This window comes from Ptychodera flava, chromosome 13, assembly GCF_041260155.1.
Source record: "Ptychodera flava strain L36383 chromosome 13, AS_Pfla_20210202, whole genome shotgun sequence".
Taxonomy (NCBI): Eukaryota; Metazoa; Hemichordata; class Enteropneusta; family Ptychoderidae; genus Ptychodera; species Ptychodera flava.
This window is the reverse complement of record NC_091940.1, coordinates 20,685,761-20,700,954: the sequence shown is the minus strand read 5'-3', so window position 1 is coordinate 20,700,954 and position 15,194 is coordinate 20,685,761. Positions and strand designations below refer to the sequence as shown.

At 41.8% G+C, this 15,194-nt stretch overlaps 1 protein-coding gene across 1 annotated transcript; it reads left to right on the top strand.

The window, feature by feature from the left end:
* The first annotated feature begins 330 nt into the window (after nt 1–330).
* On the top strand, nt 331–13,658 carry LOC139147048 (polycystin-1-like protein 2). Its single transcript, XM_070717900.1, has 10 exons — nt 331–633; nt 897–1,002; nt 1,605–2,071; nt 2,390–2,620; nt 6,690–6,970; nt 7,169–8,240; nt 8,961–9,057; nt 9,428–9,705; nt 10,277–10,418; nt 12,141–13,658. Exons 1-10 carry the CDS (start codon nt 331–333, stop codon nt 13,343–13,345), a joined length of 4,182 nt encoding a protein of 1,393 aa, XP_070574001.1. The 3' UTR covers nt 13,346–13,658.
* The last annotated feature ends 1,536 nt before the right edge of the window (nt 13,659–15,194 follow it).

The window sequence follows — 15,194 nt, the reverse complement described above, 5'->3', positions numbered from 1 at the left end:
ATTTTGTGCATGAACTTTTGAAGGGTCATTATTTTTGACGCAGCGGTGTTTCGGAAAACACCGCCCCACCCCCACCTGTAATTTATGTCCAGTCCCTTAGCTGCGCGATTGTTCGCAAGTTGCACGGGTGATTTTAGGCGTGCGATAGATTGTAGGTAATTGACATATACCTGCCACATCCGTTGACTTCGATTGATTATGAGAGGTAGATGCAAGCTAGTCTAATCACAAATTTAGAGTACGGACCATTCAAACTGGGACTTGTGGAATCGCGATGACGATTGCTGATCCAGCGATGTGCCTTTTCAAGTGAAGGTTTCTTTGTTGCGAATGGAGTACGAATCCTCTGAAAATGAGGTCTTTTTCGTTATTGGACAGGGTCGGAACGTTACGCTGTCGACGTTCACCGCGTTGGAAGATGTCCAGTCGGCCATTTTGGTGAACAAAGTGGTAGGTGAGCCTCCAACTGTGTTGAGAACTCCTGCATTGGCCCTTACCTTGGACAAAATGGAGGCTGCAAGCCTTGACGGAGCAGCGTACAAAGATGCCGAATCAGATGTAGGATATCGGCTTCCTGGAAACAGCTCCCTCTTGCGGTCATTCAAAGGGAATTACACTGACGTTAACTTACAGGTAAGAACGCGATGTTATTTTTCTTGTTTTTCAAAAAACAAATGTGCCACTAATAGTCAAACAACAAAGATTATATTTTAACCGTTTTGCTTTATGGCGAATGAGTAAATTACACATTAGCATTGAAGTGACGCAATTCTTCACAGAACTGGACGTACTACAGTGAGCAAAGGTGACCGAAGACTGTTCCATCATAAGTTTTAAATTTCACATTCTTCGAGTCATAGCTTGGCAGTGATAATTTTAGTCCTGTGTCATTTCAGCTATTGCATATGCCGCAGAATCCGTTTAACTGGGACAGCAGCAGTACTGATGTGAAGGACGCCATCATCGGTCTGCAGATGTCGACTGGCGACCAAGCAATCCAAGGTGAGTTTCCTTCAGACATACATGTAATTACATTGGTTAAACTAATTGAAGTCTTAGGAAACCTTTACATATTCACATCAAGCTGTACCGATCACTGTCCTTTCAAAACTGCGCTGGTATTTGAATCTTGGGATCACCAATTAAACCATATCATTCCACTTTTAACACGTAAAGCGATATCCCGAAAATGTTCTTTATCGTCAAGTTTTTCAACATGTGGATTGATTCCAGTTTTGCGACGCCATCGATTTTCATCACTGTAATCGTAATGTTACATGTCTCTCAGTTGGTTTGAAGCGAGGGGGGGGGGGTTTCCCTCTCTTGACGAAATCACGTGCACCTGAAGCTGAAACGGAAATCATTAATCGAAGACGTGCATATCTGAAATCTAAATCTCGCCGATTACCTAATCTCGCTCTTAGCGAGAAAAGTAATACAGCTTTTTCGTATAAACTTTCCGATTCTGAAATTTATTGTTTCTCTTTGGTTTTCATAGTGACATTAAAATCACTTTGTCACATTTAAACCTTATTATTTAATATGATATTAGGCGCCATCTGCTTAACTTTGCTTTTGTTTTTTTCCGTCTCGCTATTGCCCAGTCTCAAATGCATCAGAAGAAATAGAGTTCTTTCTGCCACAGAGTCCACAGAAAACAGAAAAGAACACATTCACAGTGGAATATTCAAACGACACCAGGATTGTTACCCACTTCAACATCTCGGTGGCGGGAGCGTCAGTGTTGGTTGGCATAGAAACTGGCGAAACGAATCTCAAGTTTGGATTATACTTGCGATATAATTCAAAACCCAGTTTGGCTGACTTTCTTGAAACCGTCCATCTATCGCTGGAAAAGGGCGACAATGGAACGGCGTCGGGCGGCAACGATGGTCAACACGTGTGGTCAGTATCGCCTGATTATTTGCAGGAGGCTGGGACCTACTACATCCTCGTCAGGATAGATGGCGCTGCTGATGGGCAGAATATTTCCTTGGATATCTTCACGGTAACGTCAGCATGCTTATATTGGGATGGAACACGAGAGTTGTGGAGCGGAGACGGGTGTAGGGTGAGTAAGGGAAAAGCTTGGATTGTAGCACAAATAAATAGTAATGCACTGAAGTGAAGTTTGGATACTTTTTGAACATTCAAACTGTACAATGACTATCGAGCAGTTCTTGTGGTAGTATACTCGTTGCAACATCAAGGCAGTAAGGTCGCACCTTCGCTTCGACGTCCGTCAAATAGACTTCCCTGTGCAAGCACTACGATAAAGAAAATTGAAATTATGACGACCAAAAAGGCTCATCGCTAACTTGAAATTTTAACGACATGCGATGTTCTTGTGGTCGGGTATCGAGTATCTTATCTGTTTGGCATATTTCAGGTCGGTCGTCTCACCGCTCTTTCGTACACGCACTGCCTCTGTAACCACCTAACCGTGTTTGGCATGTCTATGTTTGTCATGCCGAACACGGTCGATTTCGTAAAAGATGCCAAACTCTTCCTCACCTTTGTTGACAATCCCGTCGTGGTGTCAACTGTGGGCGCGGTATTTCTAGTTTATCTTGTGCTGGCCGTCTTTGCCAGGAAGAAAGATGAGAAAGACCGTGCACTGGTAAGTACTAGAACGGACTACATATAAGTATTTTATTTGTGAAATTACTACGGCTAGCAGGCCACATTTTCAGCGTCTCTGCAGGAGTTGAAGCGTGTTGTTCGCGTGTACAACTTTCCATAATTCAAAAAATTTTATCCCGATCATCACTATACATGGCATTTTTTTCACCGAATCATGTATTGTGTTCAGCCCGCCTAGATGGCATGTATGAGTAGCTTACTGTCGATAAATGAATTTTAGTTTGGGCTACAATTCCCTTTATATCGAACGTCGCGCGCTACAATTTAATGGCAACTTGTTGATGACGTCACGGGTCGCACATTCATCATTTGACTTAAAGTGAACAGATACTATTTTCAACTTAACAACTTCATGATTTCAAAATGATTCCAATACATGTTTCACATGGGAAATACTCTTTTTAAAAACTTATGAATAAAAATAAGACAAACCGCATAACAGTGGTTTAAATATATTAATGCCCCAGTATTTGTAACTTTTAACAATTTTTTTCATATTTTTGATTAAAATGACATCCTCAGTATGTGAAAGTAGACCATAATTAATACTGAATCGCATGGTATGCATGCCCAGCCCGCCTCACGATTAACAGTAAAATGAGTGAAAAATGACTTCTTGTCCGGACCAGAAGTCAGCTTTGTTGACACACGAAACGAAACGTAATCACACCACCGCGCATGCTCAACCACATCTACGCAAGTTTTACTGTGGCGTCCGTAGAAACTATACGCTCTTCGAAAAGGTCTGGTCCATCGAAACTGGAGACTCAGCTAAAAACGCGCGAAAGTTGGGTGAAATACCGTAAAGATATAAATATGTAAGTGTTCACAGATTGTTCCGACTATAATGAGCCGTGCAAACAAACGTCTTGAACAGCTAAACTAACGACGGAGGCAGTCGATTATAGGCTTCATGCACTGCATTGCACGTTTTGACCGACGGTACGGGAGATCAAGTTGGGTGCTGAATGAATTGAGAGAGAAAAACATATATGAATAAAAATTCAACACTTCACCATTGTAATCATTGAACTAGTCGTTTCTTCCATTATGGAGTATAATGAAAATTTCGTTGAAAATAAATGACGGGACTGATTCTGCTCCGTCTACTCAAACGAAGTTTTGTGTACGGCCAGGCTACGCTGCATGCAACACAGCCTATCAACTTCGCATATTGTTGCCGTAATTGATAATGCTGAGAAAGGAAAAATTATATCTTGAATGCAGTAAAAAAGTCTTACTCATTAAATTTAAAAGTATTTCCAAATAATATCGAACGTAACGGGTATCTAATCCTCACAAGGACTACAGTAGTACAATTATCGGCTAGCTGCGATGCGATGGAGCTCCAGGCATGGTAGAAGTTCGAACACAAGAGAGATCCCGGCCTCACTGCAAAGTCGTCCCCTGCGCACCCGCGCCCGGCCCGACAGCAAACTAACCTCTTGGTTTGATTCTGTTGTTTACATATTTTTGTATAAAATTCATGATACATATATCTGACTTTCACAACTGTACAATTTGCTTAGGACTGTGATTTTGGCTGTAGTCTACAGACGATCGGAGGGAGCTAAGGCAGGCCCCAAATTTGCATGGACAATGCCCGGGACAATTATACACGCAGATGAGAAAGTCATTCACATAAACCTAAATGAAGTGATCAATACAAAACTTTTAAACATCACTGGTTCTGAAAATTTATGATCAATGGTTCTGACCTATGGATTTACACTGTGGCGCTGTTTTTTTTTTGTGTTTGGCCGACTGCTAGTCCTGTAAGGCTGTACTACATGGAGGTAGTAGACTGTACAAGTGCAGCGGGCCCGGGCCGAGATTGGTGTGGGGCCTGCAGCAAGGTAAAGTTGACAGCGTCCATTGCAGAATGCCCGCGTATTATCCTTTCGCGTTTGGGAGGAAATTTACCGCTGTATTCAGAATGCCTTTTTACCAGTATAAAAGCTCAAAAACTGATGCATCAAGAGCCAAGAGTCTGTAAATTTCTTAGCAGTAGGTCCATTGTTTTTTCTAAATTTTCGCTGAGATACAGCCGTGCGTATACTGGTCCCGATCGTTCTGACTCAGGCGTTCACAGCTGTTTAGGTAGACGTCATTATTACGACCTGGGGGTCGGAGTAATTACATTAGAAACTCCGAAATTTTGAGTCACACCCAGCCAACCATGATGACTTTGAGTAACCCCCTCTAACAGAAAGTTTGGCTTACCTGAGCCCATGTAACAATATGTAGATATAAAAGCTCACCTAATAACCATTCTATGACCATATAGGCCTAGTATTGTTAAATTTGGATGGGTAGCATGTCATTATGGTATGATTAAATGTTCAAATGGTTGTTGAACACAAGTCAATTAAAATATACATTACTATGATAATATAAAGGATGAATTCACAACAGTTCAGTTTTGTCCTAGATCCTGTGCACTTATAGTAATATCTATCGAGAACATTTTTCCATGACCCAGCCTCTCCTTTCACCTCTGGTAACGACTGTAGAAAACTACTGTGTGACATCCTCATCTTTACTGTCACTGGTGCCATTGAGTACATGAACAACGATATCATTCTCATCGTCACTATCTTCTCTTTCATAATAAGTATTGCTAGTAGTAGCAGCTACTTGTAGTTTTTTGCCGTGCTTCATCTAGTTGATATTTATTTGTTCTGTTAATATATTTATTTTCTTTTTATTTAATATGTATCAGAGTAAAATATACATTATCAATTAATCATTATGTCATTGAGGACAGAGTAAGACGAAGAAAAAACATTTTGAGCACCCCCGTATTTGCTTTCAATTTTTGAATGACCCCCAGGTCGTAAATACTGACGGTTCCCTTACTTCCCGCCAAAGGCCATCGCGTTCACAGCATTCGACAGTCTACCATACATTGCCAAACTATGTTGCTTCGATTTCGCAATCACCTTGCCGCTAAAGCAACAATCAGCTGAAATTTATTACTTCAAGTTACTCAATTTTGATAGCTATTTGCCTACAGAAGTGAGCCAAGTGTATATAGTGTCGTCTTGATTTTACATCGGTACCCGGAGTTCTGAGTGACCAACTGCAGGGTGCGCATCGGTGCACTGCCGACTGCAGTTTGAATAATCCGTATATAACGCACACTGTACCAGAATAGAATGTCAGCCTCCTCTGCCAAAGTTCTGTATCCTCTGAAACACAGTAGCAGTACGTATTTGAACAGAGAAGAACAAAATAAAACCATTCGCAGGTCATTCAGCCGGCGACCACGGGCGATTACCCAGGCAGTGTGGCGTGGCATGGCATGGCAAGGCCCCAGGAATGTTGCAGGCTCGATGATGTCATCAGTATCGGCGTTCTAGGTCACGTGCACAGCTTACAAGTTGTCAACAAACCCGCGCGGCAATCCGACTCATCGGGCAATATTTAGCGTTTGTATGTCACTACAGGAGCACAAATTTGGCTTATTTCTTCACTGAACAACATTTCACGATGGATGTAAGAGAATAACATGTAATTCGAACATAAAAAAAGGTTAAAGTTACAAATACTGGGGCTTTAATGCGCAGTACGATGATAAAAATCGTTCTATTTTTTTCAACGGATTTTCGTAAACGTGGAAATAAAGAATACATGATTGTCCTTTGCATGTTAACCAAAACTTTGGAGTGAAAACTATATATGAGAGTCATTTAATAATATTGTAGCCAAAACAAGGGACTGTGTACCCTCAAGGCAGGAGACAATTCCCCTCCTGACGTCAGGCAAATGGTCACCTACCCTCGAGGACATAGTCCCTTGTTTGGGCTATAATTAATATTCTTGCATATTATACCACAATGCCTTGTCCTTGAAAAACTAATATTGGTATTCAACATACTTTAGGGAGAAGGAGATCAATAAATACTTGTTTCATTGGAAAAAAGCGGTGGAAAAGATAGAAAAGGATACAAATATTTACCCTGCAAATAAAAAGTATACACTTATTTCACCGCACATTAAAGAACTTGCGTATGAATATACAAATGATTTTTTCTAATACATAGGCTACGGTTAGTATTTTGGACGACAACGACCCGTTTGCCCTTTACCGTTATGACGTCACAATTCACACTGGATACCGCAGAGGAGCTGGAACATCAGCTACCGTGACGATAACTCTGTACGGAACGGAGAGCCAAAGCGAACCTCACGTGCTGCGAGATAAAACGAGGCAGGTGTTGCAACGAGGAGAGACCGACTCTTTCCTCGTGACCACAAGCCGATCGATGGGTGACGTGGAGGCTATCAGGCTTTGGCACGACAACTCAGGAGACTATCCAGAGTGGTATGTATAAAGGAATTTGTTCATTAGTTGTATAGTTTGTCGTGTTTGTGTACCAAGGCTCGTAGTCTCTTCAAAGTCACCTTTTTGTTGGAGATGCGTACCACGTATTTCACCAAAATATGGCTTAAAATCACAACGTTTACCCATGCATATCTGACCTAAGTCCATTAGAAGTTTTAAATCCTTGTTTTACGACAGGTTTGTCGGTCACGTGATAGTACACGATCTGGAGACTGACCAGCGTTGGTATTTTCTGTGCAATTCGTGGTTGGCCGTCGACGTCGGGCAGGGCTTGATTGACAGATACTTCAGAGTTGCTTGTGAAGATGACCTTAGAAAGTTTAAACACCTGTTCATCACCAAGACTGCCAAGGACCTGCGGGACCGCCATCTTTGGTTCTCAATTCTGGGTCGACCGGCAAGGAGCAACTTCACACGTCTGCAACGTTTGTCGTGCGCCCTCTCTCTATTGCTGTGTTCCATGCTGGCGAGCATTATGTTTTACGGAGTTCCTACCGACCCCCATGACCAGAAGATGGACTTCGGCGTGTTCAGCTTTACCTGGCAGCAGTTGATCATCGGCATAGAGAGTAGCATAGTGGTGTTCCCTGTCAACCTGCTCATCGTCCAGATCTTCCGATATACTGAGCCCAGGCCGCAGGAAACGAGGGTTGAATCGGTGGAGGACTGTGACTTGTCCAAAAGTGGCATTTCCGTGGGACGGTATCAATCCTTCGAGAGTCTGTCTTTGGAGATATGTAGCTTGACTGAGGTGGAAGAAGACGAATCTTCTCCATTAAGTTGCCTTGAGACTGACGAGCTCACCGAATTGGACTCGGTGTCTCAGATGCTACAGAATAGTATAATTTCATCCGAAAATAGACAGTTAGGAGTTCCAGATGATACACGTTCTGATGAAACAATATCCGAAGAACTGAAAATTGAGGACAAATCCATGGTCTTAGAATCTGGCCATACATTACCTAGTGCCGTGTCAGAAGACAGTGTCGTCAACTTCTCTTCACTTCAAATCATGTCGAGTGAAATATCGCAAGATACAAGGGAGACTTCCTGTCGGTGTCATGTCAGCAGCAGGTTGCCCTGGTGGTTTGTCTACGTTGGGTGGCTGCTTGTAGCAGCTACGTCACTAGTTTCTGCTTATTACGTAATGCTCTACGGACTCAAGTATGGCAAGAAGAGATCCATTGATTGGCTGGTGTCAATGTTTGTGTCGATATTAGACAGCGTTTTCGTTGAACAGCCAATAACGGTGAGTTGTTTCGAGAAGCGGGACGTCTTATTTAACCGTGCAGGCCTAAAATAATTTCATGATGTAGGATCTGTGGAACATTAAACTTGAGAGACAACATTTTACAAGTGGTATGGCCACAAACTGATGACGTCAAATCGCCGTATACGATACACAGTGCCATAATTACAAGGCGTCTGTGTTTTCTGTACGGCGATTTTACGTCATCAGTTTGTGGCTGCCAATTGAGATTCCCAGTTTCCCTCAACATAGCAGTACACAAAGGATTTAGCCATTTTGTCTTGTCAGCACATAACTTTTCATTTTATCCTAAAAGTGATTCCGACAAATTCTCTGTTTTGACGCTTTTCCCTGTGCCATACGCGAAGCTTCGCATTGTTCTTCCTTTAGATTTCTGCTCTGACCTTATATTCTTTGTTACGCATAAGAAAATTGATTTATTTTCTGGTAGATAACAGACATGTCAAATCATCGAAGTACCTACACGTGTCGTGTCGACAGAGCTTGAGTACTTTATAGACAACCGAAGGGTTCAGTCATATGTTCGGTCGCAAAATTAATATAGGTAGATTTCAATACAAAAAATCGAAAGAATGTCAAGAAAGTCAAAGAACGACAATTTCATCTCGTCAAGGTAGCGATCAATGCCGCTGCGTTTAACTTCGAGGGACAATATATTGGCATTCATAGACCCATATTATCACGATTTTATATCCCAAGGTGATTTTGGTGGCGGCATTTACAGCTTTCGTTTTTAAGACTATGGACGAAGAAGACGACGGCAGCCAACATATCGAAGAGATACCCTTGTCTGTTGGTGAGTCCGATGCAGTATATTAGGCACGGTCTAGTCCTGCTTGAGCGGTTTACATTACTTGACTCAGGGTCAAAATCAGTCGAGAGGCCTCTCACACACTTTCAACAGAATGTAAATTCAGTCTGTTGACGGCGTCCTGTATCATCGTTCTCCCTACATAAAAATCGTGCCCGAAACGTCACACAAAGTAGTCTTTACACACGTTAAGTGTGGTTTTAAGAACAATTTTTCAACTTTTGTATCACCAACAATATGTAGGGGACAGTAAACAAAGACAACGGCTTGACTTTCTCGATCCCGTGACAGATTCAATATGGCGACCGTACAGACAGCCTTTAATCGTTTAATTATGTTGTTCATCCGTATCTAGACAATCTAAACAGTCTGGAGAGGCGCCATGAAGATATCCTCCAACATCGCCTCCATGAAAAGATATACTCACCTCCTGAGCAGGAGACGGTAGATATATACAGGCAGAGAAAAGAAATAACTAAGAAAATATATGCCTTGCTACGCGAAATCTTCGGGTATCTCATCTTCATCTGGTTGCTACTGGTGATAGCACATGGGCAGAGGGATAAACAGGCATATTACATGTCCAGAAACGTGGAGAACATCTTTTTCAATAACAAGAATTTTAAAATTTGGGTGAGTTGACCAGATTAATCGAGACTCTCATTCGCGTCTTTCTGCCTCTATTGGTACTATAGATTCCGATTAAGCTGTTTTTCTGAAAATAATGCATTTTTGATATCTTTATGCAGGTTTGCAAACTTTAAGCAGTTAAGTCACTGGATTTTGTCATTTCAGTGACGCTTTTTTCGTAATGAAAACTGAAATATCGGAATATACTATACCAGTAATATCGGTGGAGTGTTTCTTCCCGCGAGTTAAAGTTACACGGTCGACGCAAGTTTGCACATATCCATATATGGTAAAAGGGGCGTATACGCCAGATTCAATACAATGGCCCACTTTTTATACGCGTAGCCATCCTAGTGAAAAGTAGTGATTAGCTACTATAGACACAAGTGACTGAATTCCTTTAAATTGTAACTATCTGCAGATCAGCTCAGGTCGCCGCAACAATTTTTCTTGCATGCATTCACCGACTTTAAATTAAACTTTCCCCAATCATGATAGTCCTGCTAGTGCTGAAATCTGTGCAAGGTGTTAAAAAATCGTCCTCTGTTACGTATATGCTGTTTTTATTTGCCAGCTTCACGAATATTCCACGTTCTTTAACTGGACCTACGAGAGGTTATTGCCGGGTCTGCACGGCGACGAACCTGGTTTTATATCCGACCAGGCGTCAAAGCTCGTGGGCGTAGCGAGACTTCGGCAAATTCGAAACAAGAAGGGTAAGTCATAAATTCCCAACATTTGTCCAAACCCAGCAGGTTCTCTTCACAGACCAACATATCTTACATGAACGTCCCGCCTTGATTTAATTTTAACCCTAGTGCAGTATGAATATAAATAATTTAATAATTAAGCAATAAACCATACCCAGCGACGGTATACCACGAGACTTAACAGTTCACGACATATGTGCACGAGCGATAGTGAATTTGTCAAAATCGAGTTGTATGCCCGTTGCTTAGGTGGTTTATTGCTATTATATCATAATATTCAATTTAAATCCTGCTTTGAATCGTCAAAAGGGAATTTTCGCTTGCTGAAAGCTCGTGCCCGTTCGAACCGTGCAATATTGGGAATATAACACGGTTATTTTCACATCTCGACCGACTAGATCGCAGTATTTGCGCCATCAATATTCGTGTATGATACAAGTAATTCTCTTTACCGCCTTTGCAACATTCTCATGTAACGTGCAAAATTTGTGCCTTGCGGCATTAGCTTTTTGAGATAGGCTGATACGTATCACGGTGGGTACTCTATTGCTCACCGTGGAAACGCAGCAATCTGTTGGCGGGGTAGCGTGCGTCGCTATGCAGGTCATCAAAAGGTCAACCCCGCCATATCCGTGGCGGATATGACTTTTTGATGACGCGCATAGCGACGCACGCTACCAACAGATAGCTGCGTTTGCACAGCTATACTCTATTGCAAAACAGGAAGCAAGTTGATTGTTCCCTCATCTTTGCGAAATTTAAGTTTTGAGGATTTGATTCATTTCTGTCAACGTTGATCAACGATATCAACAAATTTTAACGTCTAACAATACTGGAATAAAATAAAATTCAATTTTGTATGCCGCGGCTACAGGTAATAACTTCTCCCTTAGATGTACGCCCTCACACGGCTCGGATTACCTGGGGTTATTACTCAGTTTCAGAAACAAGAACAAGCTACGACGCAATAATCAAGATAATGTGCAAATAAATATTAAACTTACCTCAGGTCTTCAAATATGTCCCAGTCACTTTACTATTGCTGTGACCAGTAAGATTCATCATTTGATTTACTGAAAACATAAAATCATTCATTGACCCTGGTGTGTGATATAACTAGTAGGACCCACAAGGACGAAAGCGTTTGTGAAATTGGATCAAAAAGTATGAAAGTCAGTTGAGGAATATTTTAAAAAGCAAGCAAATATTGCGTGAGCACGAAAAACGTTTATTTTCCGCGCTCACGACATAGTTTCTAACTTAATGCACGCTAGGCATGAAATAGTTTCTCGTGCTATCTCGTTTCTTTCGGCCTGAAAATGCTCAAGGTAATACGCGACTCGGAATTGAAAAACCCTTCCGTAAGGGGGCTTTAAACCATTCTCTTTCGAAAATAGATATAGTTAGGGATCACTGTGTAAAATTTTGTTCGAAAGAAACGAATAACATAATATTCCTCTACACTTAAAGTTCACAATGGTCGCCATCCCTGTGTCGCATTCACTTGTATATAGGCAAAATTAGATTTTCGATTTTACCAAAAATAAGCCAGTGAAAACGTTATTTACTCCATGAGCTTCAAAATGAGTCCCCACAAGTGGTAGTCCAAACAAGTATTGTAAGAATTGTCCAAACAAGTATTGTAAGAATTTGAGAGTCCGAATTTCTGTCCCCCAGGTGCTTTCTTCCCTAAGCATGTGTCGTTAAATATTTTTTGTCTTCGTATAGGTTCTTGTTCAATGGTCGAAAGTGCAAGCATGACTATTAGCCAATGCCACGGGGAATACTCCCGGAGTGATGAAGATACCAGTTCTTACCTCGCGTCATGGCAACCATCGCCAGGTAACCGGAGCGCTATCAAAGATCCCGCCAGTCCTTGGTCGTATCAGAAGTCGGTCAGCATCCCATACTGGGGCCAGGCCGCAATATACAGTGGCGGTGGCTATGTGGCTGACCTGGCGACCGACAGGGTTAAATCGGTTGAAACCATCAACTACCTTAGAGACAGAGTGTGGCTTGATGACCAGACGCGAGCCCTCTTCGTCGAATTTACGCTCTACAATGCGAATGCAAACCTCTTCGGTATGGTGACGTTGCTGATCGAGCGTCCAGGAATCGGGGGACTGCTCAAGAAGTACGAAATTCTGACAATGAAGTTTTATCGCTACAGTGCTGACTTTATGCTCTTCGTGATGACCTGCGAGATTGTTTATATACTCTTCATTTTGTTTTTCATGTTCGTTGAAGGGAAGCAGATGTATCTGTTGGGGAGGGAGTATTTTAAAAATGTGTGGAATTGGTTGGAGCTCCTTATCATTTTGGCCTCTTGGAGTGCTATAGCGATTTACATAATGCGACAAGTCATTGCCGACAGGACGTTACAGGAGCACAGTGACACACCGGACCAATTCATAAGCTTTCACACAGCTGCAATGCTCGCCCAGACACTGGAATACGTCATTGCCTTGCTTGTGTTGTTGGGCACTCTAAAACTCCTTCACTTGCTCAGGATCAACCCGAGAATCTACCTCCTGACTTCGGCTTTGAAGTCGGCCAGCAAAGAGCTAGGCGGCTTTTTCGCCATGCTGGCCGTTACGTTCACGGCCTTCGCCTGTACTGCCTACGTATTACTCGGTGCCGGCGTGCGGGGCTTTCAAAACTTACTGTTAGCGTACGAGTCTCTCTTCAGCCTTATGTTGGGATACGTTGACGAGGAGACACGAAAGTTCAATCCGCTTTTTTCAGCTTTCCTGGTTATCACCTTTGTGATTTTGACCCTCTTCTTCATCATTAATTTATTCATCGCGCTAATTATCGAAGCCCTGTTGAATGTCAGGCACAATCATCAGCCGTCACCTGACGAAAAGATTGTCGATCAGCTGATCACAAAATTGACTTCGGTGTTCACCGCACCGAAAAGGTCGAAGAATTAGCTTTTTTCCCCATTGTAAGAAAATCCCTGTGAACAGATCACTCGCAAGACCCATACCAGAATTTCAGATTTAGTTTGTCGTCCGTAAGTGTGAAATATGTTGGTGTTACAACATTTCAGTCACAAAGAATTTGTTTCCCACCAAAACATTTCACTATGTAACAATTATGTAGACTTGTCATGACTATAAAAACATTGCCAGTCATCTTTTCAGCGATATAAAATAAGCTTACTTAACGCAATGTCACAGTCAATCACATTACCTAAGCTTTTAGCATCTTCGACTTCCGATTATAAATGCGACTAATTCAACACAGTGGGAAGTGAGACATTTGCACTGCATGAACAAAGTCAATATTAAAGCTGAGTGAATTTACTTTCGATGAAATTTTTGTCACGTGTGTCGCATATTGTTCAGTCGCTACGTGGCAATGAACCAATGGCGCGGTACATCACAATTCAAGCTTTCGGTTTCCCGCCAAGACCTGCTGACAGTTAGACTTGGTTCAAGTCGGTGAATTTAAAAAAAATAAAATCATTTATAATAGTTTCTCTTGTGTCTCTCCTATTTCGTACAAACCTATTCGGAATTTGGTAGCCAAGGCCATGTTTTCCCAGCGATTGAATGCGTTACCTTTGAGTCGGCGCAGTATAGTGAGTTAGTTTCTGCCGGATTCCGGGTGAAACTCCCCTGTATAGCGTTCACCCGACTCATCGCGTCCACTCCACTCTCGCGAGCCTTTCACATGAAAGCAAAATATTATTGCGTTCACTCCACTCAAACATTAACAAATCACAGACTTGTACCAAGTCTAGCTGACAGTGTGAATGAGGCTTGAGTCCTGCAACATCAGTAGCGGCCTCCTCAAACTTACTTCTGCAGATATTCACCATGCATAGGTTTACAACCACATAAGCAAAATTAAACTGCAGTGTACGAGCAAAGAATTAATAATTTAAACGCCCGTTTCTGTGTATCTAATAGCATTTGCAATTATCGGTGCAGAACAATAATGTTGTAACGTATCATAAGCATTGTTCACTATATACAAATCCTCACTCGTGGCTTCGGTTACTATCTGCCCATGGATAGTGTAGTATCAATCCAGTCCACCGTTATATTGGTTTGCATGAAGCCATGCAGGAAAATTCCTTGCAATATCGTCATTTTCTTGAAGCTTTCACAAAGTACCTAGAATAAGAATTTATTTTGCAAATTCCATTAAAAAAGTGGTGTCACCGTAATACATTTCAAGATAAAGTGCCAAGATTATTCTTTCGGTACAAAAGAACCTGCAAAAAATGCTGAGTCGACAGTTTTTCTTAGTGCGTTTGATTTGATAAACACACGCAGCTAAAATTATAGCTCCATGATAAAGATCATTGTATAACTTGACTAATATGCAAGCATCTCTCATGCATTTTTCCTCATACAATCTAACCATAGACCCTCAAGAAAAACAGAGACCCTCGAGAAAAACCCGAGGGTCTATGTTTTTCTCGTTTTTCTCGAGGGTCTATGATCTAACATTCATTTGTAAAGGAATTTTGTTTGAACTCCGTAGGAAGTAGGAAATAGTTCAAATATATATGCCTAGGTGCATTCTGCCTTAAGCGAAGCAACGGGTGGAAATTTGTGTAGACACCCGGGTACAAAATGAGAGTCCGTGGGTTTTCCTGTTTGGAAGCTAACTTTGTACTTTATCCCCACCCTTTAATTTGACGACTCCTTGGAATTCTTGTGATCAATGTAAAGAGTTGCGGGTGTCTATTAAATCTCACTCTCGTCAGAACAAACGTTTTTACATGCCTCGCATATCGAACGTTGTTACTATTCGTTTTCTTCTCGT